At 34.3% G+C, this 26,051-nt stretch overlaps 3 protein-coding genes across 3 annotated transcripts; 1 reads left to right on the forward strand and 2 right to left on the reverse strand.

Moving 5' to 3' along the window:
* Window positions 1–1,067, reverse strand: LOC107467288 (protein LIFEGUARD 1-like). Its single transcript, XM_016086331.3, has 3 exons — window positions 647–1,067; window positions 330–487; window positions 1–228 (listed from the first exon to the last, which is right to left on the reverse strand). Exons 1-3 carry the CDS (start codon window positions 1,065–1,067, stop codon window positions 31–33), a joined length of 777 nt encoding a protein of 258 aa, XP_015941817.1. The 3' UTR covers window positions 1–30.
* Window positions 1,068–4,002: 2,935 nt separating this feature from the next.
* LOC107467263 (uncharacterized) lies at window positions 4,003–5,412 on the reverse strand. Its single transcript, XM_016086301.3, has one exon. It carries the CDS (start codon window positions 4,876–4,878, stop codon window positions 4,069–4,071), a length of 810 nt encoding a protein of 269 aa, XP_015941787.1. The 5' UTR covers window positions 4,879–5,412; the 3' UTR covers window positions 4,003–4,068.
* Window positions 5,413–19,384: 13,972 nt separating this feature from the next.
* Window positions 19,385–25,637, forward strand: LOC107467387 (glutamine--tRNA ligase). The gene is made up of 23 exons (XM_016086470.2): window positions 19,385–19,754; window positions 19,889–19,939; window positions 20,127–20,198; window positions 20,292–20,391; window positions 20,751–20,846; window positions 21,137–21,198; window positions 21,301–21,402; window positions 21,484–21,576; window positions 21,902–22,054; window positions 22,149–22,204; window positions 22,492–22,582; window positions 22,663–22,749; window positions 23,062–23,259; window positions 23,348–23,446; window positions 23,527–23,658; window positions 23,759–23,895; window positions 23,990–24,089; window positions 24,184–24,279; window positions 24,484–24,584; window positions 24,661–24,766; window positions 24,850–24,939; window positions 25,041–25,170; window positions 25,302–25,637. The coding sequence occupies exons 1-23, from the start codon at window positions 19,617–19,619 to the stop codon at window positions 25,394–25,396; spliced, it is 2,385 nt and encodes a 794-aa protein (XP_015941956.1). The 5' UTR covers window positions 19,385–19,616; the 3' UTR covers window positions 25,397–25,637.
* Window positions 25,638–26,051: the final 414 nt, after the last annotated feature.

The following is a 26,051-nucleotide window of genomic DNA, read 5'->3' on the forward strand; positions in this document are numbered from 1 at the left end:
AAAGGTGGCATGATTGAATCACTAAATTAATTAATTGTTCAATATTGAAAGCAGGTGCAAGAAAAGGGTGATGATATCTTGATAGATGGCGATTGCACCCCAAACATACTCGTCATAGTCGTAAACTTTGATGAGATTATTCGTGTCAAATACGATGTAACCACACATTAACAGTGCACCAAGACCACTGTATATCATCCTTCCGATTGGCCCCAAAGGGTGAATCATCTAAATAGATAAAAACCCAGTCATTAGATTCGGGAAAAATTAAAATCAAGTTGGGAATAAATATACTGGAAAAAATAATTAGTAAGAATAATTAAATTTACTTGAATGATTGCGAAAAATAACAAGACCATTGAAGCAGCAAAGAGGAATGGACCAAGGAAACTGAAATCGTGGCCTCGTTTAACCGCCCAAAATGTGTATGCCGTGAGGCTAAGAACCACCGCACCCGTCAGTAATATAGCCTCGAATACGATTGGCCCTGTACACACATTCGTTAAAAACAATTGTATTTGAGTTTTCACCTTAATTTATTAATTAAAAAAATTAGTTCACGCAAATTTCCAAAAAACTCATATGCTGTTTAGATGATAATTTAATTAAACTTGTCAAATTATCTAACGATTCTCGATTCATATACCTTTGGAAAAAGAAGTAACGAAGCCGACGCCGACAGCAGTGGCGATGGTATAGATGGCAAGAAGGATGAGATTGACGGGGTGTTTCCTGTAATATTTGCTCAATGCAAATAGAATGATTATGGTAACAAGTAAGGGAATTACGATCATAAGGATGAGGAAAACGAGGTTGGAGCGAATTGTATCCTTAATTTTTGGGAAAATGAAGTAGATGGATGAAACGAGAGCGGTTAGAAGCAGTTGACATGCCACAATAATATAAACTTTCCGAATAAACCCCCATCGTAGCTCCGGTGACTCAATCATCCCCGGATACAACTCATTACCATTATTCATCCCCTTCCCATAGTTGTAGAACCCTGCTTCAATGTCACCACCACCCTTTCCATGATGCTCATGATGATGATGATGATGGCCACCCATCTTCTTCCCTTCCCTTCTTGCAATTAATTAATGCACAAACGTAACACACAAAGTTACGTTGATAATAAAACTAAGGGTTTGTGTTTTTGTTGCAAAGGAAGGGAGAATATAAAATAGCACCATCAACATCTATATAGTGTAATATGCACGCATATATATATATAGAAAATTGTTTTTATTTGTTAATTGTGGCCATATTGCACGTGAAGATTTCGTGACACGTAGGACGTGGATCTTGACTATGTGGTTTTATATACTATATATAGCTTTTTCTTTTTCCTGCTAGATTTTCTCAAACCGCATATGTATATAAGCAATGTACAGCTACAACAACTCTATAAGCAGGACATGCATGCTTATTTTCATAAGACCCTACTTTACCCCAAGATTGAATAGTTGTCAAGTTTCGGTTTGTTCAGAATTCAGATCATCTCTTAAAATAGGATTATTTATTTTCTTAATTTGTATTTTGGAATGTAGGTACATACTATACATGTGTGTTTCTAATGTTGGTCACGCTATTAAATATAGCACAATTACTTGGGTTGTGTTATTTACATACTAAAACTGTTTTATATGTTTATAGGCAACTAACTCAATTGAAAATAGAAAAAAAAATGTTAAAATAATAAACTGAAAGTCAAGTCAAAATTCAACAATAATTATGATATACTAGTACTCGTTGATGTTCTAATTGAACATTTCAATGGAAGTAGTGAATAGTATAAGTTGGGAGAAGCAACATCATGCTCTAATTATTCAATATATATAAGGGTGAAAATTCAAGTTGTTGATAGATAAAAATTATTAGATGATAATTTAATTAAAGAAAAGTATAGGTATTAATATATTATCTGTTAATTTATTATCAATAATAATTAATTATTATATATAAAAGGACACATTCAGGAAATATATATATAAAAATATTTTTATTAGACACAGTAATAAAAAAAATTTTATTAGACACATCCACAAAAATATTTTTATTAAACACAATCATAAACAAGAGTCGGCAGAAGTTGGCAAAAATTAGTGGCGGAGCTTAGTTTAGACAATGGGGCCATGGCTCCCCCAAACATTTTATAAAAAATTTAGTAGTACTTTTTCAAAAGATAAAAAATAGTTCAATTGACTTAAATACTTTACTATGACTTAAATATCTAATAAGTTCAATAAACAACACTCTCTTTATCTTTAAGTTCAAATATAAAAAATTAGATATTTTTTATTTATTTAATTTAATATTATTTTATATTTTACTATTTATTTAAAAAGGCTAATATTTAAGAAGGAGAACATATAAATTTTACAATATCAATACCTGTAGATAGTTCTTCTACTTTAATGAATCACGAAGAAAGTAAGATATAACCTTCAAAAATTCAAAAAGTTACATCTCATGACTTTAACCTTAATTTTTTAGAACGAGATATTGAAAAAGGGCTTTAAATTTGATAATATCACCCAAATCAGAGAGATGAGATTAGACGAGTTTATCTTAAATGGGATCTATATCAAAAATATTTTGACAATTATTTTCTATCTGACCCTTCCAAAATTTTGTTTCAAGTTCCGCTACTCGCATAGCGGAATTGTTTAATTAAATACGTGACGTGAACTTAGACTGTATATAAATTCAAATGGCATGCATATGATCACCGATTAGTCGTTTTTATGGAGCTACAATAATTTGGCGATGTTGTTGAACATAGAGTAGACAACCAAACATCATTAATGGACCATAGCTTCTATTTTTCATGGGAATAGGCAATCCTTAGTTGTTGTTCATTTGTACTATCATATAAGACAGCTTTGCCAGGCCAAAACTTGCACCTAACTCATTTCTTCCTTTGCTTTAAGTTTTATGAACTGATAAGACATTTCCGCAGAATAGATTTCACGCAGACACCACAGCATATCCAAACATGACAGTAAACAACAATAGAAAAATGGTGCATACACATTGTCACTATATTGTTTAGACGTTGTGGACGTTTTTTTTTTTTTCTTTTGAGATAATATTTTTTTCCGTGACTTGGCAGAGTTATGTCATGGACCCAGTTCACAAGAAAATAACGAGAAAATATATATAAGATACTATCACAGTGTTGTAAAAAGTCATTCACCAGAAATTTGTATATTCAAAGAATGGGCCATGTAGTGAAAATAAAAGACATAGAAAATGGGATAATCTTCTGTGAAGTCATTAATTGGTTAAGACTGTGTACTCAAAGAATGGGCCAGATAAGAGTGGTTATGTCTCATGACTTATGAATGATCAACTATATATGTAAACTGGCGCCATTGAAAAAGAATTAAGGGTGGTATCATCTTAATCAATTATTTCTTTTTCTAATCTAACCTGTTCTTTTTGACTCGGCTGTTTTGTCTGGATGGTTCAATAAAACAAAAAGAACAAAAAATTAGGGACCCATTCAGTTTCAAAATTTTATTTAAATTAATTTATGTAGAAAGGGAAAAAAAAAATAAAAAGAGCCCCCTCAAATAAATGTTCAATCAGTGATGAGATGAATAAAAGCCAGCCACATGTAATTATAAGCAGAAAAAAATTAATTAATGGAAAGGATAGATAGAAGGAGGGAAATAGCATGGGAGAGACCAAGAAAAAATGATTCCTTGTTTATTTGTCTCCTTGGCCCTAAACATAGTGATATGCATGATTTATTTTTGTCCATTCCCACCCATCAACTGTAGTTTTCACTTTCCAAAATTACAATCCACACCCCCCTATGGAAAAAGGAGTAACAATTTCCCAAAATTATATAGTCTTATTTAACCATTTCATTAAATAAATTTCCTTCCTTTTTCCATTTTTTTTCTCTTTCTGAATTTACAGTTAAGCTCACATGATAATAGTACATGAACCTAAATCAAAGACAGGGTAGCTACAATTAAGAATTGGATCATGATTGAGAAATTAAAAATATACGTAATAAATAAATAAATAACTATTATATGTTTTTTTAAAAAATAAATATTATTTCTTCTTCCTTTTAGTCTTTCCATTACAGAAGAGTGAACCAATTCCGAAGAATCTTGCAGTTGCTTTTGGGATATATGATTGTGGTAGATTCAAAACAGGACTAATTCTAACACCATTAGCAGAAGATCCATTACTTTTCTTTAATGAAGGTTTCTGAGAAGAATTATAGAAATAATATGTACTTGAACTGGAAGAAGATGATGAAGATGAAGACCTTCGGCTCGAAACAGAGCACTGTTTCTGCAACCTCTGTTTCTGTGACTCTGTTTGCTTCGGAGTCGGAGCAGAACCAGTTGAGTTGCTCCGTGATAGAAACTGCAGCGAACGAATCAACCCATTCCCACGATTCGTATCGAAATTCAAGCTGCTACTTCTCTTGAATTGCCAGAAATACTTTGAAGATGGCTTCTCTTCTTCGTTCTCTGCATCATCGGATTCTGCGGATAAGAACTCCTTGAGCCTCTTCTTCTCTGTGAATCCTCCTCCAGTGCTTGAAGAACGAGGACGAGGACGGGGTCGATGATGGGGTAAGGGTTCACGTGGGGCATTTGAAACTCGCTTCACTTCCATTGGAACAATCTTGCCATTGGAGAAAAGCTCATCGGCTGAAGAGAGTTGTTCTGTTATGGAATTTGTGATGCAGAACACGAAATCGGAGCCGGTTGAGTCAAAGATGCAGAGGTCCGATCCAAGGTGGCGATTCTCCACGGGGACAGCACCTTCTGTGTTCTTGAGATCATGAGAGAATGAGATTCTAGGGCTGATTCCTGCGCTTGGTGTCTCAGAGCATACTTCTATTGCCATGGTTTCTTTCTTCACTCTCAAAACAGGGGAACCACTACCACTCTGTTTTTGGTGTTGGTTTCTTGGGATTTGAGGAGTAGCCGCGAAAAAGTTTCAAAATTTATGGTGGGTATTGGGTAAGGTGAGGGTGTTAGTTGAAATGGAAAAAAATAAAATAAAAAAATAAAAAAAGAGAAATGTATATAGAGGTGTTCGGAGTCAAAGAGAGTGAAAGAGACAGTGAGAGAGAGAGAGAGAAAGAACAAGGGAAGGTTGTGGAATTATAGGGTTTGGAAGTCAGAAATTGCAGCTTTAGCTTTGGGGGGTGTGTGTGTATGAGGATGTTCCAAACCGAGAGGAACATTCATTTAAGCTTAGCATTGGAGGCTGATTCATCATACTTTTCTTTGAACTCTGTTTTTATGAGAAGAAAGGGTAAAGAGTAAGGAAAGGAAGGTAGAGAGAGAGAGTAAAGAGAGGCCAATCACCGAAAGCCTATAAAAGGATCTCTCTTTTCTTTCGTGGAGGTTCACCTTCCAAAGAAGCCTTAGGAATCAGAGCACAAGATCTATTATTGTCCATACTTATGCCATAATTAACTATTAACCTTATCTTAGACACAAAATGAAATTACTTATTACCTACATAATATAAAGTGGAAAACCTTGTGAACTGATTTATGTCAATTCTACTGATTAAAGTTATTATTTTTATTATTATTATCTTTGCTTTGTGAGCAAGATCTACAACTCCTACATTTTTCTTTTGTTTTTATGAGAAAAGAAAGGTAATGTGTAGCGGCATGATAATGACAAGTGGTATAGAGGTTGTAAACAGTGAAAGGAAAATTGATCGCTAATGATTGCAAGACAAATCTGATATTTATTATCCGGAAAAGTCTAGGGGCCAGCAATTTTATTGCATTTTGGCCAGCATGTAACCAGCAGAGAAAGGTAAGCCATTGGATGAAATCTCACACCAATCTCACACCATCAAATCATCATTGATGGCTAGTTGATGGCTACCAATCACAAATGTTGCTGCCCCTAGCATTGCTCTTATTATCCTCTTAAATAGCTTTTTGATAAGAAAAATAATGTAGTTTTTCCCTTTTAAAAATTGTTGGAAAACAATAAAAATCAATCCGAAATTAGTATAAGATTATTTTATTTTATATTCATTAATTATTATTGAAACAATTTATAATATTAGATGTAATAATATTATACGAATAAAATGATAAATATTAAGTTAAATAAATTAATTTTAAATTATTATCTCTTTAATATTAATTTTTTTCAGAGAATAATGTGAAAATATTACAACTATCTTATATCCAAAAACAAAACTTGAAACAGTTGAAAAGGTTGAATAACATGTTCCGAACATTTAAAATTAAAAATAATTAGCATTCTAAAAATTTTGTATTACTTTAAATTAAACTTTTTTTTGAAAATATTAGAAAATTTTAAGGATAAGAAATTTTATTTTACAGTGGCTAACACTTTTTGTCGTTAACATAATATTTTTAATCTAGCAGTACAATAATATATTTTTAGCCAACACTTTTTTTCTGTATATTATTAACAGTTGGCAAAAAATAATTAATTTACTGAACTTCTAACATTACAATGACAATATTTGTGTTTTATTTGAAAGAAATGGAGAGAAAATCTTTTGACTTTAGGTATCATTGATTAGATCAGACAAATGGTAATATAATCTTAATTATTCCCAAGTGTTCTTAAAAGACAGATTGCACAAACTGGGTAAGTTAATGACCAATCTGAGTACAATTATACTACTAATTTTCTAAATTTGCGTAGTCATCATCATGAAGAAGTTACTTATCTTCAGTAATTGTTGTTTCCATTAGTACCACTAATGGTTCTTGCATTCTTGGATACTTGCAAGTTGCAACATTTTGATGTAGAACCTAACTTAGGCAATTTATGCTGGCCTTAGTGGTGAAAACATCATGCTGAATTGTTGATCAATGAACATCTTAGCTTTATGTCATATGTGGCACGCTATGTAGGGTCCATTATTTAGGACAATAATAAACAGTGGCAAAAATTATCCTCGTTCATAGGAAATTATTGTTGTTATGACTAGGCACTATCACAGGAGTATCTCTAGTATCACACAACCTTTAGTACTTCTTCAAGCAATGCCCAACATCATGACTAAGATGGTCATGATATCAGAATCAAGATATATATGCTCCTTTTAAGACAAGAAGATAAACTCTCTTCTAGTTTCAAAGCACAGTAAAATGATTGGTTTTGAAAAAAACATAAAATTGTTTCTTATGCAAGGTATGAATGAACAAAATTGATGTTTATATCTTTTTTGCATATATTTATTTGTATAATTTTGTATGGTATAAAAAAAATGATCCACTAGGTATATCTCAATTGAATAAATGATCATAAAAATAAGTCTGATCTCTTTTAATATGAAAATGTTAGACTTTATTTCTCTAATGAATTTTACAACGAATATAATATCTAAAAACCGTTAATGTACCAAAAACACACATATATTTTACTAAGTAAAAAGATAAAAGTATTTTTTTTGGATTCTAAAATGTAGTCCTTTAATCATAATAATAATATACACTATACTTATTTAAGTGTCAAAATGTTTTCAAGTGGAAGGTGTGAACGTTCAAAGTTCACAACAAGTGCACTAACCACATAGGTTAGGTAAGTTATTTTCACTTTTCCTGATTTTGCGCCCTATAAATTGGCACTGTTGTTTACTATTTTTATCTAACTTATTACTTATATCTCATTTAAATGTAATTTACTAATTTTACTTTAACCGTAGCTAGCCACCCCTCTAAAATCTCTTTATCATTGAGATCGATATTATGGTTCAAAGTAGAGATGTATTTGCAATGATAACTACATAATATTGATTTTACACTAAGGTGTCACAGTGAGTGTGGCAAGGATAAACCACGAAACAAAATGAATTAATTTGTTCTGTATTTTATGTTGAAATCTGAATGGTCATGGCGATCTTGAGCCTTGACTACCAATTCGTTTTTATTGGCTGGATGGAATCTTTTCAGATTGCAATTCTGGTGGTGACATATGCTAAGCAGCACATTATGAGACTACTATAACCGCTGCATGGTTGGAAAAAAATGTTTATTTGCAAATAAATTATTATTTTATTTATAAAATGTTTGAATGTTGGTAGATTTAAATAAAATCACCTATAAATGAGTCTTTTTGAAATAAAAACTTTACAGTTAAATTTATTTATAAATAAAATAATTTATAAAAATCATAATTTATTCTTTATTTGCGTTATTTAAGGTATGTCTTGATGCGCTTATATGAGTGATGGAGAAAGCAATATAGAAAAGGGAATCTGCAGGGGGTGGGTGTGTTCTGATTTGGGGGCATCCCCATATGTGTGTCAGGGTAGTATTGGCATTTGGCAGCGCCGCTGGACTTTTTTATTTCTCATTTCTCATTTCTCATTTCTCAAGTCTCATCTCTCATCGTATGTATTGTGTAATAAAAAATGTGTGTATATTAAAATTAAGTATTTTTTTTATTAATACTCTGGTAGCACGTGATTATTCCCTTGTTTGGATTAGATAGATTCGTGGTTTATTGCTCGCTATTGGATTGGATGGATTTGGTATCTCCATGTCTAAAAAATATCAATTTTATTGCTTGGGTAAGCAGTAACTAGCAAGTACACATCCTAAGACCTAAGCCACTGACATTGTTATACTTTGTTCCGGTGTATTTACGAATGGTTTTGGAGAATTAAGAATGAAAGGAAAGATTTTAAAGGACTTAAGTTTATGAGTTTTTTTTTTTAATCAAACATAAACATAAAAAGATTCCAATCCGCAACTTCTTACTTATTAGATGAGCATAGAAAAATTATGTCATTTGAGTTATAATTTATTAACAAATTTTATTATTTACAAAATGATGATTTTATAATTTTTTTAGCATTTGAAATTCTTTATTTTTAAGTGTTTTTAATTAGATATTTTTATTCGATTTTAATTAGATTTATTATTTTATTCTTAATAAAATAATATATTATCATTTGTTATTATTTATATTTTCATGCATAATATTTAATAAAAGATAAAATTCTAGAAGTATATAATAATTTTTAAAATTTTTAATTATTATCTAAAATTCTCCTTTTACTTCTTTTTTTTTCTTTAAATTTTTTTTTTACCTCAAACTTGGAAGTAAATTGAGTTGAGTCATATTAGACCAAGGCCCAATTTGAGTAATCAACTTAATTAAGCTCATTTTGATAAAATAACTTAAACAATAAATGACTCTGTTAAAAGTACCTTATAAATAAGTTACTTTGTGTTTGGATTTTTAACTCTAAAAGTGCTTATTTTATAGAAATGTGATGAAAAGTAGAAGTATTATGAGAGAATTCATTTTTTTAACTTCTCTATAAGTTCCTAAATAACTTCTTAGAAAGTTGCAATTTAGTTTTGAAAATTATACCAGACATTAATACTACTACTTTTTATAAGTCAAAAGTTAAAAAAGTTACTTCTAGAGTTTCCCAAACGGGCCCTAAATTCAAGTTTGGTTTTAAAAAAAATAGATAGGGTTATCAATGACACATAATAGGACTTCAACTTGTAGTTTAACTGTTTGTAGAATTTTCTTCTTAGGAGTGTCTTTGTTCATCTTCCTTTTATACGATAATTGAGCTTCCTTTACTCTTGTTTTTCTCGTCATGGAACAAGCAGAGGATAAGTCTATCGAGAGAGATGTCGTTCGTCTCAACCCAGAATATGATGAGAGCTTTATTGAAGGAAATTTGAATATGGTAGGTAAGATAAGTTAGCTTCAACACGTGCAAAGCAGCACTGCTGAAAATCTGGGAGAATTCGGAGGGAGTGGCGATCTCAGAGGTGGGCAGAAATAAGGTTTTAATTAACTTCACAGATGCTAGCAAGGGTGTTCAGATACGGAAAGGTGGACTTTGGAGCATCAGAGAAAATCTTCTGAACCTGCAGACATGGAATGGCAGACAGTTAGTATATGATGTTGACCACAAAATAATGAAATTATGGGTACAAATTCATGGGCTTCCGCTTCATTACATAACGACAAAATCAACAGAAATTATTGGTAAGAGGCTGGGTGTTGTTATGGAAACAGAAAACCCTAGATGGAATAACATCTTTCAGAGAACCTTTTTGAGGGTGAAGGTAACTTTGAATGTCACTAAACCTTTACCTACTGGTTTTTGGCTAGCTAGAAAAAATTCTCTTGATCTGTGGGTTGATTTGAAATATGAAAGGATTCAGGATAGCTATTGCCTAAACTGTGAAATTCTTGGTCATAATAAGAAGGAGTGTAAGAATCCAATGGCAACAGCATGTTGGGACCCTTTGAAACTGAGGTATGCTTCGGGGTTGGGGGTCAACAGGGCTAAGGCTATTTCTGCCAGGGGTGTAGGGCAGAAAGATGATGAGGAAAACAGGTTGTTGACGAAGAATAAACAAGCGGGTGGAGGAGAGTGCGAAAAATTGGATCTTCCCAAGGAGCAATGGGCAGATGGTAAGTGTTCGGGTGATAGGGCGAGGGGAGAGTTTTAGAGAACTTTTGAATGCAACCTGGAGCAACAAAATATCAGTCATAGAGATAGTCGAAGATCAAGGGTACAGATCGATGATGATTTGGCAAGTATATCACCCAGGCGTGATATGTATGAAGACAAACATTCAGGATTGGGTGAGAAAGTAGCAGACCTTTTAAACATGATGAGGAAAGAGAAGGATAAGCTTCAGGCAACAGGAGGGGATAATTGGGATGGTGGGCTAAGGGATGAGGGCAATCAGCTCCGTGCACAAGTGACTGAGAACTATAAGGGCCTATCGTTTAATATGAGAACAACAAAGAATGAGGTTGATTTAGCTGAGCTGATGGTAACTCAGGAAGAGACAGCAAACCTGCAGGTAAAGGAAGGTAGCAAAGATAATAACAGGTGCTTATCAATTAGAGAAGAATTGACCAAGCTTTTTGACAATATGGGATCTCAGCAGAATCATTAACTCAACGATAGAATGCTGCAATCAACAAGGAGGGGGACAGATTGTATGAGTCAAGTTGTTGATCAGTTGTGGAGCTACAGGAAAAAACCAAAAATGAAAAGAATTGTCAATGCAAGCGCCAGAGCTGTGTTTCAAAGGGTGGAAACTAAGGACAAGTATTTTGTTGAGCTACCAGAGGATCAACAAGAAATGAAAGAGGATTACATTGCAAAGGCTCAGTAGAGGAATGATTTCGAATGGGCCTTGGAGCTGGCTTACAACTTGGAAATGCATTTGAACCTCAAAAGAAAAAGGACATTATGCATCAATGCAGATTATGAGGCAAAAATGAAGGAATCCAAGGGAATTTGTATGCAACAACCAGGTAAGAAGTACAAATCTGAGACTGGAACAGACATGGCTGAGGAAGTGGGCCTTGACATGCCCCACCATCAGCCATGATTGTTGTCAGCTGGAACTGTCGAGGAATGGCAGCCCCTTCAACAGTGCATGAATTAAAAAGTATTTGTAAATATCACAGGCCGTCCATTTTGTTTCTTATGAAAACTAAAGCTAGTAAAGCTAGTTGTGATAGGATTAGGAGAAGGTTATGTTTTGATAGCATGTTTTGTGTGGAGTGTCGGGGGTTATCCGGAGGACTTTGTATTTTCTGGAAAAGTAATGTAAATGTTCATGTTTATGCTTGGTGTGATAATTTTATTAAAACTAAAGGTAGTAGTGGTAATGATAAGGATTGGGAGGCTACTTTTGTTTATGGGCATCCAGATTATAAGAAAAGGAAGGAGTTATGGAAGGAATTATCCTTAGTAAATAATAACTTGGCACAACCAAAAATTTTCATGGGAGATTTCAACGATATTATTTCACAAGATGAGAAAGTATGTCTACACCCTAAACCGAGTAGTCAGATTAAATCTTTCAGAAATTTTGTACATGAGAATGCTGTCTTGGATTTGGAGCTACAAGGGATGAAATACACGTGGTTTAGTAATCCAAGAAATGACTGTGTCACGAAGAAAAGGCTAGATAGGGTTCTTGCTAATTGGAAATGGAGAAGAAATTTTTAACATGCTACGCTTTTAGCCTTACCACCTATTAGTTAGGATCATACTCCTATAGTTCTCAATGTTAATCCTAGAACTCGAAGGAGTAAAAATTTTAAATTCGAGGCTTTTTGGGTAGACCATGCTGACTGCGACTCTGTTATAAGGAGATGGTGGAGCAGGTCTGGAAATACTGGGGCTGACATTTGGACAAATCTGAATCGAAGAACACAAAATTGTAAGGAAGAATTGGTCAAATAGAGTAAAGATAGTTTTAAGCGAGCTGATGTTGAAATAGGAAATTTAAAGCTACGCCTCAAACATCTGCAGGAAGCTTATTATACAGAGTCTCAGCAGCAGGAGATTAACAGTCTAAATTAGAGATCACTAGATTATGGAGACGTGAGGAAAAGTATTGGGGTCAGAGGTCAACGGTAAAATGGTTGAAATTTGGGGACAAGAATACATCTTTCTTTCACGCCTCTACTATTCAAAGAAGGGACATAAATCAGCTAGAGAGATTAAAGGATTCAACAGGTAATTGGGTGTGTGGGGAAAGGGATATTCTCAAGCTAGCAGTAGGGCACTTTCAGGATCTGTTTAAAGCCTCGGAGAAATTGGATTTGACTGCTTGCATTCGCCATATTCCTGTTAAAGTGACTGGGGATATGAATGCGGAGCTCATGAAGGAGGTTACTGATGAGGAAATCAAAGAGGCTACTTTCAGCCTGGAAAGTCTTAATGCACCAGGATCGGATGGTCTCAATAGTCTGTTTTATCGGAAGTACTAGACAATTATTGGTAAAGATGTCTGTGATGTTGTTAAGAAATTTTTTTATGATGGTAATTTATCAAGCAGTGCTGGGGAAACCTTTATAGTCGTGGCTCCTAAGATTGATCACTCGAAAACCCTCAATCAGCTAAGGCTGATTAGCTGCTACAATTTTATATATAAGATTATTTCTAGAATGCTGGTTATTAGGCTTAGAAAAATAATAGATAAGATCATATTCCCCATCCAGAGTACTTTTGTGGGTGGCCGCCTGATTCAAGATAATTTGGTTATAGTTCAGGAAATGTTTCATGATCTGAATAGGAAAGGGGCGAATGCTTCCAGGAACTTAGCTATTAAGATTGATATGAACAAAGTTTATGATAGGATGGAGTGGTCTTTCTTAGAAGCAACTTTGAGGGCTTTTGGGTTTAACCCGCATCGGATAAAGTTGTTGATGAAGTGTGTGAGTCAAGTAAGTTATAAGCTTAAGATAATGGATTTTTATCGACATCTATTGAGCCGAGGAGGGGTATTAGGCAGGGGATCCCCTATCATTGTACCTTTTTATAATAGCAGCGGAGGTTTTTACCATTGTTATGGATAAGGCTAAAGAAGAGGGCAGAATCTCGGGAGTTAAAATTGTCCTTATGGTACCAGCCATCTCACACCTCCTCTTTGCGGATGATTGTATAATCTTCTCAAAAGACAGTGAGGAGGAAATTTATCAGCTTATTACTATTTTGAATTTGTACATCGAAGCTTCAGGGCAGAGAATCAATTTGGACAAGTCTGGGATCACGTTTGGAAACATAATTCCTATCAGGATTAGAGTAGAAATATAAGAGATTTTGGGCTTGTTAGTTTGGGATAATCTAGGTAAGTATCTTGGAATCCTTGCTCACTGGGAAAGATCTAAGAATAGTGCTTTCAGTTGGATTGAGGACAGAGTGGTGGATAAGCTAGGAGGGTGTAAACAAAAACTTCTTAATCAAGCTGAGAAAGAGGTCCTCATCAAATCAATTTTTCAAGCGTTACCTGCCTATACTATGAATGTGGTTCTTTTTCCTAAAGGTTTTTGTGAATGGCTTAGTAAGAAAATTGCCAAATTCTGGTGGGCGTCCTCAGGTAAGGAAAGAGGTATTCATTGGAAGAGTTGGGATAAGTTATGTGCCAGTAAAAAGGATAGAGGTTTTGGGTTTAAAGATTTATATTGCCAGAATATAGCACATTTAACTAAACAAGCGTGGAAAATTTTGGAAAACCCTAAAGCGATTTGGGTACAGGTACTAAAAGCTATTTACTTTCCAAGGGATGATTTTAAATATGCTAAGGTGGGAAGGGCAGCATCATGGATGCGGAAAAGTATTCTTCATGGCAGGGATTTTCTTTTGAGAAATGGAAGATGGTTGATAGAAAATGGAGAGCGAGTAAGAATTCTGGAGAATAAGTGGATAATGAACTTGGATAAGGATCTTGTTGTTAGAAACCTCGATTGAGTTTGTGAAGGATCTAATTCTTAAGGGAGAGGGGTGGAATATGGATAAGTTAAAATTGTATTTTGATGGAGCTTCCGTCAATAAAATTCTTAGAACCCCAGTAAGTTTTTTTGGTAGGGAAGATAGTTTTTGCTGGCCTTTCAGATCGGATGGCATTTACACTATCAAGACGGGATATCATGTTGCTAGGAATGAAAGGAGCCTACAGAACAATATTCCATCCACTGGTGAAGACTTAAAAGTCTTATGGCAGGAGATTTGGAAATTAAGAGTTCCTAAAAAAATCAAAATCTTTTTATGGCGGGCTTCGCATAACATTCTTCCTATCTTTGGAAATATTTTTGATAAAAGAGTCATTAATACCCCTATGTGCCCTATTTGTTTGCAGAAACCAGAGACCACTGAGCATGCATTGCTACTATGTCCTTGGACAAGAGCAGCTTGGTTTGGAGCACAAATTCAATGCTGTCCTATGGCCCTAACAGTTTCTTCTTTTGGAAAGTGGATGATGGAACTTCTAGGAAAAATGAGGCTGAATGTAGGTACTAATTATGATCTCTGCAGCAGTAAGGTTGGTTTTCTAGTTTGGGAGGTGTGAAAAGCGAGGAATCTAGCAATATATCAGAAGGCCAATCCTAATCCTATAATGGTGATTCACAAAGCTAAACTAATGGAACTAGAATTTGCAGAAGTGATAGAGGAACCAGCAAACAATGTAATTACTGTAACGAGATTAGGCAGCAGGGTTACCTGGAGACCGCCACTGCAAGGTTGGATCAAATGCAACGTTGATGCAGCTTTCATTGGAGCTTAATCTGAGGGTACTACGGCCGAAGTGTTCAGAGACCATAATAGAACCTTTCTCTCAGGAATTAACTCCTCCATAGTTGCGGCCTTTCCATTGGCTACGGAGGTATTAGCGGTTAGGGCAGCTTTAATTATGTCACAAAATTTCCTATTGCAGAAGGTTATCATAGAATCAGACAATCAGATACTCATTCAGGCACTAAAGTCTCATGCATCAATTGCAAAAATTCAAGTTGTATTGGATGATATACTACATTTAGCAAGAGGTATTCCAAATTGGGTTTTACCTGGGTACCCAGAGAAGCAAACTCAGTAGCGCACGAAGTGGCGAAACACACACGCCAGGAAACTCTTCACCAAAATTGGATCATGCATAAGCCAATTTCCATTAGGAACATCCTCCGCAAGGATAATTTGTCTGGTTCAGGTTTGGAAAACAGATCATGACAACTCGACGCTCCAGGTGTCAGTGCGGATAGCAGAAGTAGTGATTGGAGTTGAAGCAGAGAAGGTCACGACGGTTGCTGCATTACCGGAGGAGTTAGCTTGGGTGGGCTTCGTCACATTGTTCTACGGTTTTCAGATTCCAGAGATTCCAACTCCAAATCATCAGTTGAGCATGCCAAGTGGTTTCATGCAAATTCACCACTTCAGAGGTCTTCTTTGAAGCCATCATTAGTTGCATTAAAACCGCATTACCAGAGCTAGATAAGGAGTGAATCGTTGGAGAGGATGACAGCAACAACAACAACAAGCCCTAATGCAACAAGCCTTGCTTCAACAATAGTAGATGTACCGCCCTGGCATGCTTGCTGCTGCAATGTCTCAGCAGATGGAGCCAGTTCTAGGAGGGAGCTAATAAGAAAAGAAAAGTCTTCTTATGGTTTTGTGGACTATCATGATCGAGCATGTGCAGCCCACTTGCGATAATGACATTGCATGAAAGGCAACTATATGATCAAGCACTCAATGTGAATTGGGCATATTGATCTACAGTGATACCTCACCAATTTGAGAATGATGTCCTATGCTTTAACATGGTGACAGCAGAGAGAGTTCGGGCTTCATTGGCCACCTTAGCAAGAACGGCGCACATGGGAACTGATGGGGATTGTTCTCCGGGTCGGGTGGGTCTGGGATGGTTCGTCCATTTGTTGTGTTTTGGCCCCTTTGTATTTACAGTGAAGATATTAACCAAAACTTTATTATTTTTCAAAACTTTGTTTTTTTAATTTTAGTTTTATATATACAATTTTTTTTGGGATCTAAGAGGAATTTATTGCACTCCTGGCGAACTTCACTTTAATTTTTTCTAAAATACACGAAACTCGAATTTTTAAGTTATTATCATCGTATTCAAAAGTAGATAAAAGTACACAAAAACAAGCATGACTTCTTTAACATTTTTATGACAACTATTTTCATAGTCTTCAGAAATACACAAATGCACGGTAATAAGCTATATTTAATAAGGATTTTTTCTATTATAAATAAAAAAAACCATTATTTTCTTTATAAAGATATGATTTATTCCTATATACTCTTGTGTATTCTTATGTATTTTAGAGGCGATGATAATAATTGTCATTGTGCATTGTGAAGCTTAAAAATTTGAGTTGGCCATTTTTTTTTAAATTTGAAGTGGAGTTCGTCGCCGGGATGCGGCAAACTTGCTTTGAATAAAAAAAATCGTATTTAAAAAAATTAAAATTAAAAAAATAAGATTTTTAAAAATAATAATTTTTTTATTTTATTAAAAAATCCATTAAATCTATTCTATTCACTGATTATTCTATTCAAATATCAAGCTAATTAGGAAAACTATAAGAAGAAATAACATCTTTTGAGTAAGACGATCTTGTCATGGTTGGAGATTTGGCTGTTTTGAATATTAATTTTAGTCAATAGAAAAATAATCCTATGTTATGCAAATTGAAAAAAAAAAGGAACATTGGTACAAAACTTATGAAATAAAGTTGATTCATTGATCTAAAAAATATGGTTAGGGTCTAGGGGTGTTCAAATCCAAACCGATTTAAATTAAATTGTTTATTTAATTTAACTTAAATCGGAGATCGATTAAAATTGTATTAATTCGAATTTGATTGGATTTTAACTTTTGCAAATTGCGGAATTGGATAAGATTTCAGATCTACTTTTTACAACCGATCTAATCCAATCCAAACGCACAATGTGTTATAATATTATTATTTTATCATTATGTTTACAATTATACTTATAACATATTCAATTTGTTATACATTTTTATATTTTTCATGTATTATTATTATTTAATAGATGTTTTATGTTCAAAATGTGATTTATTTATTTATTTTAACTAACCTATAATTTTTTATTTCTATTGTTATGTTATCGTTGAGTTTTTAAGATATTGTTAAGACTTGCTATATTATTGTTGATTATTTAAAATTTGATGTTGAGACTTGTTATATATATTTAATTTTTTTAATTTACAAAACCGTAAATTCAATCTAATCTAAATCGTAAAAATTGGATCGGATCGGATCGGATTTCTTTTTAAATCATCAAATCTAAACCGCACTACAAGTAAACATAGTGTTTGAATCGGATGAGTTTTTTTACTCAAAATCGATTCAAATTGCACCAGAAACAACCCTAAATATGATAGATCATCCTTTCTTTTCTGAGTTATTGATACAGAAAAGTTTAGACATTGGTTCAGAAATGTACCAAGTTGTTAGATTTGAGATTTTCTTAGGCATTATTTTGAACTCTTGATGATGTGTTTGTGCTTACTTCAAGTTTTACCGGCAAAGAAATATGTCAAAATATTTTTTTGAGTAAATTATTTTTTTTGTTTTTAATGTTGGAATAAGTTTTATTTATGTCCTAACATTTAAATCGTTCTATTTGTATTTCTAACGTTTATAAAAGTGATTTAATGTTATTCTGCCGTTAATTACACACATAAGCTTTAGTTAGAGTTCTAAAAATCTCTTATTGAAGTTAGAATATAAATGTCTGGGTCAAAATTGATGATCCACTCCGGATAATAATTCATTAAAAGTTGAAACTAATCTCTACAATATTTGCATAATTCACTCTTTTTAAGGACATAATTGAACTTAATACAAATTTTAGGTACAATATTAAAATTGAATACATTTAAATGAGACCTAATTGAGAATGAATACATTTAAGTGAGAATAATTGAAAAATACAATCTGAAATATTAATATAATTAACAACAAAATAACATTGAATCACTTTTATAAACGTTAAAGATATAAATAGAACGATTTAAACGTTAGGAACACAAATAAAACTTATCCCAAACATTGGGAATAAAAACAATACTTTACTCTAATTATTTTTGTTTCTTATAATATTCTCCAATCGGTAAGCACTAATTTGTAATAATTAACAATGAACTTGTACATTAAAATTGTTTATGAAGATAGCAATGTCAATGAATATGTATTAGACTCCTCAATTGTGAAGGCAGAATTAGTTACAAAAGTAGGATAGATGGCATATGATCCATATCAAAGCGTAGTAATAGAGAAAGAATTACAAATAATAGATTGGAGAACTACGTCTACAAACTTTGAGTGGTATATTTTTTTTTCTATTTTTCTAAAATTTCCTCTCTCCTCTTCTCTGCATCTCAATTTTTTTCTTCTATCTTTCTCAACTTTTTACGTCTCTTTTTCTCAACTGCTTATAACAAGTTGGATAACACAGCTTACTGGCCAATTTTTTGTACATTTTCAACCTATTTTTATCTCTTATACCATTTTGTGTTTAGTGAATTCGAATTTTACAATTTTTACTTTTTTTTTTAACTGTAATTGATTGTTTTTACCATATAATATTGTACTGAATTTATTAGATATATACAAATATTATAGTATTACTCTTTTATAATTCGTCACAGATGTAAACTTTACTCAAAGATTTAGTCACTGATCATGTGTTGTTGTATGTATAAGATGAGATTTAAATTTTTAAATTCTAATATCTACTTAAGTGGACTAATAAACTAATCACTAAACTAATCCAAATTGATTAGATCCTAAAATAGGTTATGTGCTTCGAAAAGCAAAATGGGAATTTCAGTCACTAATCGCGATAATCAAACTAACTAGTTTTAATTTTTTGTGATCTGACATTTTATTTTTGGTCACGTGATCCAACATTAATATAGCATTTTTAAAGATTAGTAGTAGTATGTGGGCCCATATGCGTAAAGCCCAAGTCACTGAGAAGGTAAAATAAATGAAGTTGACGTGAGGCCCAAGTTGATGAAGTAAACGTCAACGGAAGTCCTAATCGGGGATAAGAGCCCAAAGGAAAACGAATCTCTCGAAGCAAAGAATCTGTTCCATTTCGAAACGCAAACAGAGAAACGCACCCTGATTCAGAAGCTCACACAGTCACAAGCTCCTCCTTGTTTTCTTTGCCTTCTAATGCATCTAAGTCGCACTTACACAGTTAATTACAGAAATTACCGCTGTCGGAGCTAAAACCCTAAATTCGCGCGTGTAAGAGAGCTTCGCTTTTTTCGATTAGCGCCGCCGCAAAAAATGCCGACGAAGGACGACGGAGCCGATAAGGAGAAGTGCTTCGAGCTCTTTAAGGATATAGGATTGGATGAGGGCACCGCCCGCAACACCGTCGCCAACAAAAAAGTCACCACCAACCTCATTACCGTAATCGACGAGGTAAAACTATTCCGTCTTTTTTAGCTATACCTATTTCTATTTCTGTGTTCTGTTCTCGCACTCTTCAAGTTTCCATTGCTCGTTGTTTTCTTACATTCGTTTTGTGTTGTTCTTCGACGTGTATTTGTTTTAAGGCTGGTGTTACTGGTGGATGCGACCGAACTGTTGGAAATCTTCTTTACACGGTAATATATTTACTGCATGCAGCTAATTTTAAGCTTACTTGCTTGGATGCCAATAATAATCAGTTAATAAATGAAAGTTATAGTAACGGAGAGAAACGAATAATCTTCATTTCTTATTCTGGTTGTTTTATCTCTCGATTGTTTGACATGCTTATTAATGCTATTGTTTTTTGTTTTTGTGTGGCAGGTTGCGACAAAGTACCCTGGGAATGCCCTGCCAAATCGCCCAACATTACTTCAATACATTGTCACGTCCAAGGTGTGTGAACTATAATATGTTGCTGCTATTTGATGTTCTGGGATTGACGTGTTGTTGCTAACTGTATCATGAAATTGTTCCATCTTGTTGCAGGTGAAAACAGCAGCTCAGTTAGATGCAGCACTAGCTTTCCTTGCTGCCATTGGCCCTGACAATCTTGATTTGAAGAAATTTGAAGAAGCCTGTGGTGTTGGTATGCAGAGAAAAATCCTTAGCATGATATTAGTTTGAGGGAAAGTCTAGGGGGCCAGCAATTCTACTGAATTTTGGCCAGCATGTAACCAGCAGAAAAATGTGAGCCATTGGATGAAATCTCACACCAATCTCACACCATTAAATCATCATTGATGGCTAGTTGATGGCTAACAAACACAAAAGTTGCTGTCCCCCTAGCATTGCATGGCTTGATTTCATAGTGCGTTAGATTTCAGAAAAAAATATGTGCCATTTTCTAAAGTAGATTGGATTTCACATTTTAGTTCTTTTGTTCTATAGTGTTCCAAGTTTCTTTTCTAAGGTAGTAAGGTTCAGATGTGTTGTATGTATGAGCAGGCATTGAGGTGTCAACAGAAGATATACAAAATGCTGTTAATGAAGTGTTTAAAGAGAATAAGGAGAAAATTTTGGAGCTACGCTACCGAATAAATGGTAGGTATTTATGTCCTTGTAAGAATTTGATATGATGGGTTTTGGCTTCCAGTTTTACAAACTATATATGTAGATTTTCACGCTTACAAATTTTAATCTGGAATACGCATTTAATAATCTTATTGACAAGAGTATTTAATGAATGGCTCACTTTTTTTTTATGTGTTGATGCATTTCTTTGTATATGGCCTGTGGCCTTTTCCCCATCAGTTTTAAATTTATTCATAACTCTCCCTTTTAAAACTACCGATTTGCACAATGCTTATGAACTTTGTTTTTAATTTTATTAGTGGGCGAGTTACTCGGGCACGTTCGGAAGAGACTCCCATGGGCTGATGCAAAAGTTACTAAGGTGATGATGGCTATGAAATGGATCTAACATTGTAGACAGTGGGTTTATTTATATATGTTTTCTTAATACTTTTTAGTTGTGTTGCCCTTTTTCATGAATCAGGGACTCGTAGATGCAAAACTAGTTGAACTACTTGGACCAAAGACAGCAGCAGATGATGAAAAGCCTACTAAAAAGAAGAAAGAGAAGCCTGCTAAAGTAGAAGTGAGCTCTATTTCACTCTTATTTATGATGTTTGTTACAAGTCCTTTTTGGTAATTTTACAAGTGTTATCTATGTAAATAGGAGAAGGCAGCACCTATTGCTGCCCCAGAAAAGCTGCCTGAAGAAGAACTGAATCCATTCTTGATATTCCCTAATCCGGAGGAAAATTTCAAGGTATTTAATTTCATTATTTTGATAATAATTTTGTCCCTGTTCTTTTGTGTTAGTATTCTGAAGCAAATTCTTCACTCTGATTCTGAGCTCAAGTTATATGTGAGCCATTTCCAATGTATTGTTTGCTCATGAAAATTTTATGTGTTTTTTGACTTCTTAGTGCACTTAGCAAATGCCTAGTTGATATCACAATGTTGAGCTTTCAACATTGTAAATTTTTATCAATACTACTATACTAGGATTCCAAGACCCTGATTTTTTTCAGAATTTACTTTTTTTATTAAGTTGCATTTGTGCCATGTCATGAGTATCATGTTCATTTCAGGTGCATACTGATGTTCACTTTAGTGATGGTAGTATTCTTAGATGTTGCAATACAAAGGAACTTCTTGACAAGCACTTGAAAGCAACAGGTGGGAAAGTTTTGACCCGCTTTCCACCAGAACCAAATGGATATTTACATATTGGTCATGCCAAGGTATGTGATGTGTCACATTGAGATCATTACTGATTAATGATTTCCATTTGGCAGTGATTTATTGTTATTATTTTTTATCTTAAATTAATGTCAGGCAATGTTTATTGATTTTGGGTTGGCAAAAGATAGAAATGGAGGCTGCTATCTGAGGTGTGTTTATTTTATTATATCCCTTATGTTTAATTTTACTGTCACCAATGTATCTGCAGCCAAAAAAAATAGGTTGCTGCTAGGGAAATGGAATTTTTAGTTATTTTATTGGTTTCCTTAACATCTTGGACATACTGGAATTAAAAATTGATCTTCAGAGTGCTTTATTGATGACTGGGTGCTATGGTCTGATCTTGTAAAGTTTCTGTGGAGCTAGATTTTCAGTTCCTCTGTATCTCTGCATGATATCTATTGAACATACATTTGCTGATTTGTGGCACTTTCAGGTATGATGATACAAATCCTGAAGCAGAAAAGAAAGAGTACATTGATCACATTGAGGAAATTGTCCGGTGGATGGGTTGGGAACCATTCAAGGTTATTAGTGCTTCCTCCCTTGTTCAAACTGAGTGTTTCTTCTTTTTCTATTATGTGTAACAGCCTTGCACATTTTGCAGATTACATACACGAGTGATTACTTCCAAGAATTATATGAATTAGCAGTTGAGCTCATCAAAAGGGGTCATGCTTATGTCGATCATCAGGTTGACATCCAAACATCTGCAATAAACTATTACTGAACTGTTTTTGTTTGTTTTCTTAAATGCTTCACTGAAGGTGTAAGTGTGGATATATTACAAGTATAAGCTATAAATTGAATCCTTCAAAGTGATAACTCTTAGGCTTTTGATGGTATACGTTGTGTGGGGGGAATGCTTGTGGTGCATAATTATACCAACTAGGACAAAATAATTAATGTGAAATAAATTATGACGGATGTAATTATTCCTACTTTTTATTTTTATGGGGGGTTATAACAATCACAAACACGATCTTATTGAATGATTTGGTTGCAGACACCTGATGAGGTAAAGGAATATAGGGAGAAGAAATTAAACAGTCCTTGGAGGGACAGACCGATTTCAGAATCATTGAAACTCTTTGAGGATATGAGACGTGGACTTATAGAGGAAGGGAAAGCAACACTGAGGATGAAGCAAGACATGCAAAGTGATAACTACAATATGTATGACCTAATTGCGTATCGCATTAAAGTAAGCACACCACTAAATGTGTTTGATTACTCAAATTTTCAGTGAGATTGTTATTTTATGGTATGACCACAAATGCTGTTACCTTCAGTTTACTCCACACCCTCATGCTGGAGATAAGTGGTGCATCTATCCAAGCTATGATTATGCTCATTGCACTGTGGATTCTCTTGAGAATGTCACACATTCAGTAAGTTTTCTTGCAGTGAATTCCCTACATGTGTCATGTTAATAGAAAATGGTTCATTGATCTATGAATATTGCACGCAGCTATGTACTCTTGAATTTGAGACACGTCGTGCATCATACTATTGGTTGTTACATTCCTTAGGCATATATCAACCTTATGTATGGGAATATTCACGGTTGAATGTCTCAAACACAGTAATGTCAAAGCGAAAGGTGAGACAACAATTTGGAACATTATAAACATTTTAGAGTTGGGTTATCATAATTTTTCTATTCTTTCATCCCCCTAATCAGTGGTTCTTCTTTGTTGAAGCTAAATCGGCTAGTGACAGAGAAGTGGGTTGATGGGTGGGATGATCCTCGTCTAATGACACTAGCTGGTTTGCGCCGTAGAGGCATGACCCCGACTTCGATCAATGCTTTTGTTCGTGGTATTGGAATCACTAGAAGGTAGGATACATATTCCAATCTTTGTATTTACTGTCAGTTTTTCATTACGCTGTTAGTGCCTAGTTCCATTAAAATTGTTCTCTTCCTTCTGCAGTGATGGCACTTTGATATCTGTGGAACGCCTTGAATATCATGTGAGGGAAGAGCTGAACAAAACTGCTGCTCGCACAATGGTTGTCCTAAATCCACTCAAGGTATATTTTACTTTTGTGTTCTCTCAAAAGATGCTGTCTGACCTAACGCAGTTTTATTACTTAAAACTGAAGACTGATTGGTTTGTCTTTTAAGGTGGTAATTACTAACCTAGAAGCCAACTCAGTGATAGAGGTTGATGGAAAAAAATGGCCTGATGCTCAAGCCGATGATCCATCTGCTTTGTACAAGGTAAGATTGAACTTGTCAAAGCTTGTATCTTTGGGTATTACAACGGTATTTCGAAATCAAATGATCCTAGTTGTTCCTATTGAACTATTTTTACTGAACAGTTGTCCTTTTATGGTTGTCATGGACTGATGGTACTACTACTTTGAAGTTCATGCCACTTTGTTTTTCGTTTCTGATTATCCTTTGGTCATAAAATTGTTCCAGATTCCATTTTCCAATGTTGTATATATTGAGCGTTCAGATTTCCGGATGCAAGATTCAAAAGATTATTATGGGCTTGCCCCTGGTAAATCTGTGATATTGAGGTTGGTATGAGGTACAGATTAATCTTCTTAATAGAAACTGTAGGTCCCAAATTCAAGATATTTGTTGTATGTGTAGATATGCTTTTCCTATAAAGTGCACTGAAGTTATTCTTGCTGATGATAATGAGACTATTCTTGAAATTCGGGCTGAGTATGATCCTTCAAAGAAGACAAAGCCTAAGGTTTGCTGACTTAACTGAATCCTGTCATCAAGTTAATGCAATATATGATCAGTTGGTGATATATACAAAACTTTTTGTTTTAGGGTGTTCTCCACTGGGTTTCTCAGCCTTCTCCAGGTGTTGATCCATTGAAGATGGAAGTCAGGTTGTTTGAGAGGCTATTCCTGTCAGAGGTTGGTCACTTTTATCAGTCTATTCCTTACATGATTACGTTTACACGCCTACTTGTTTTTTAATTATGTTTCCCTGCTCTGTTTGTTTAATCACTGTCTAGAATCCTGCCGAACTTGACAATTGGCTTGGCGATCTAAACCCGAACTCCAAAGTGATAGTTCCCAATGCATATGGCGTGTCCTCAGTCAAGGAAGCAAAAGTTGGGGACACGTTCCAATTTGAAAGATTAGGTACTTTACAACTTGTGTTTGTTATTTGATCCTTTTAAGTGTGCATGTCTGCAACGAAGTTTATAATGCGTGCATGATGGATGTTGTAATTGTTTGCCCAATATATGATCTTTTTATATCTGTAATTCCAGGGTATTTTGTGGTTGACAAGGACTCTACTGTGGAAAAACTTGTTTTTAATCGGACTGTGACCCTAAAAGGAAGCTATGGTAAGGGTGGAAAGTAGGATTGTCAGAGCAAGTTACAAGAACAAATAATCCATTTACCATAGATACAAAAATCAACTTTTGTTTTTGGGGTTTACGCACACATTGTAAGGCTTTACTGTTCATGTAGTTTATGTACATTGTTCGCAAGAACCAACCAAACTTCATTTATTTAATTACATGTTATGGTTTTGTGGTTTGAAGGTTGTATTCATCATGTTTACTCGGTTAAGTAAATACAATATTACTGTTATTTTGACACCACTTTTGTTTTCATACAGTTAAGTCGCTTCCACGACACTGTACAGTGTGCACCATTTCGTTAATCCCAGGGTATAGGGACGAGGGCACCCATCAGCGTTAAGCGTGTGTGGCTCTTAAAACTGAATCATCCATTAGCATGGATTGCTTAGCTTTTGCAACCCCTAAATCAAATTGCTTTGTTCTTTTCAAAAGCTCTATCCGAAACGTTACCAGCGTTTTCACCATTTCGTGCAACAGGATATAAGTCGTCGATGTATCAAACTATTTTCTAAAGCATATCAGTGGTGTTGAGATCTTCTTTGGCGAACAGTAGTGTTGAGGTCTCAATTTATAATTTCATGCATATATAATTAAATCTTTCGCGATGAATGCTTTGTTATGGAGTAATTGGTCTCAACTCCATTACTCCAG

Source organism: Arachis duranensis, chromosome 9 (assembly GCF_000817695.3).
Source record: "Arachis duranensis cultivar V14167 chromosome 9, aradu.V14167.gnm2.J7QH, whole genome shotgun sequence".
Lineage (NCBI taxonomy): Eukaryota > Viridiplantae > Streptophyta > Magnoliopsida > Fabales > Fabaceae > Arachis > Arachis duranensis.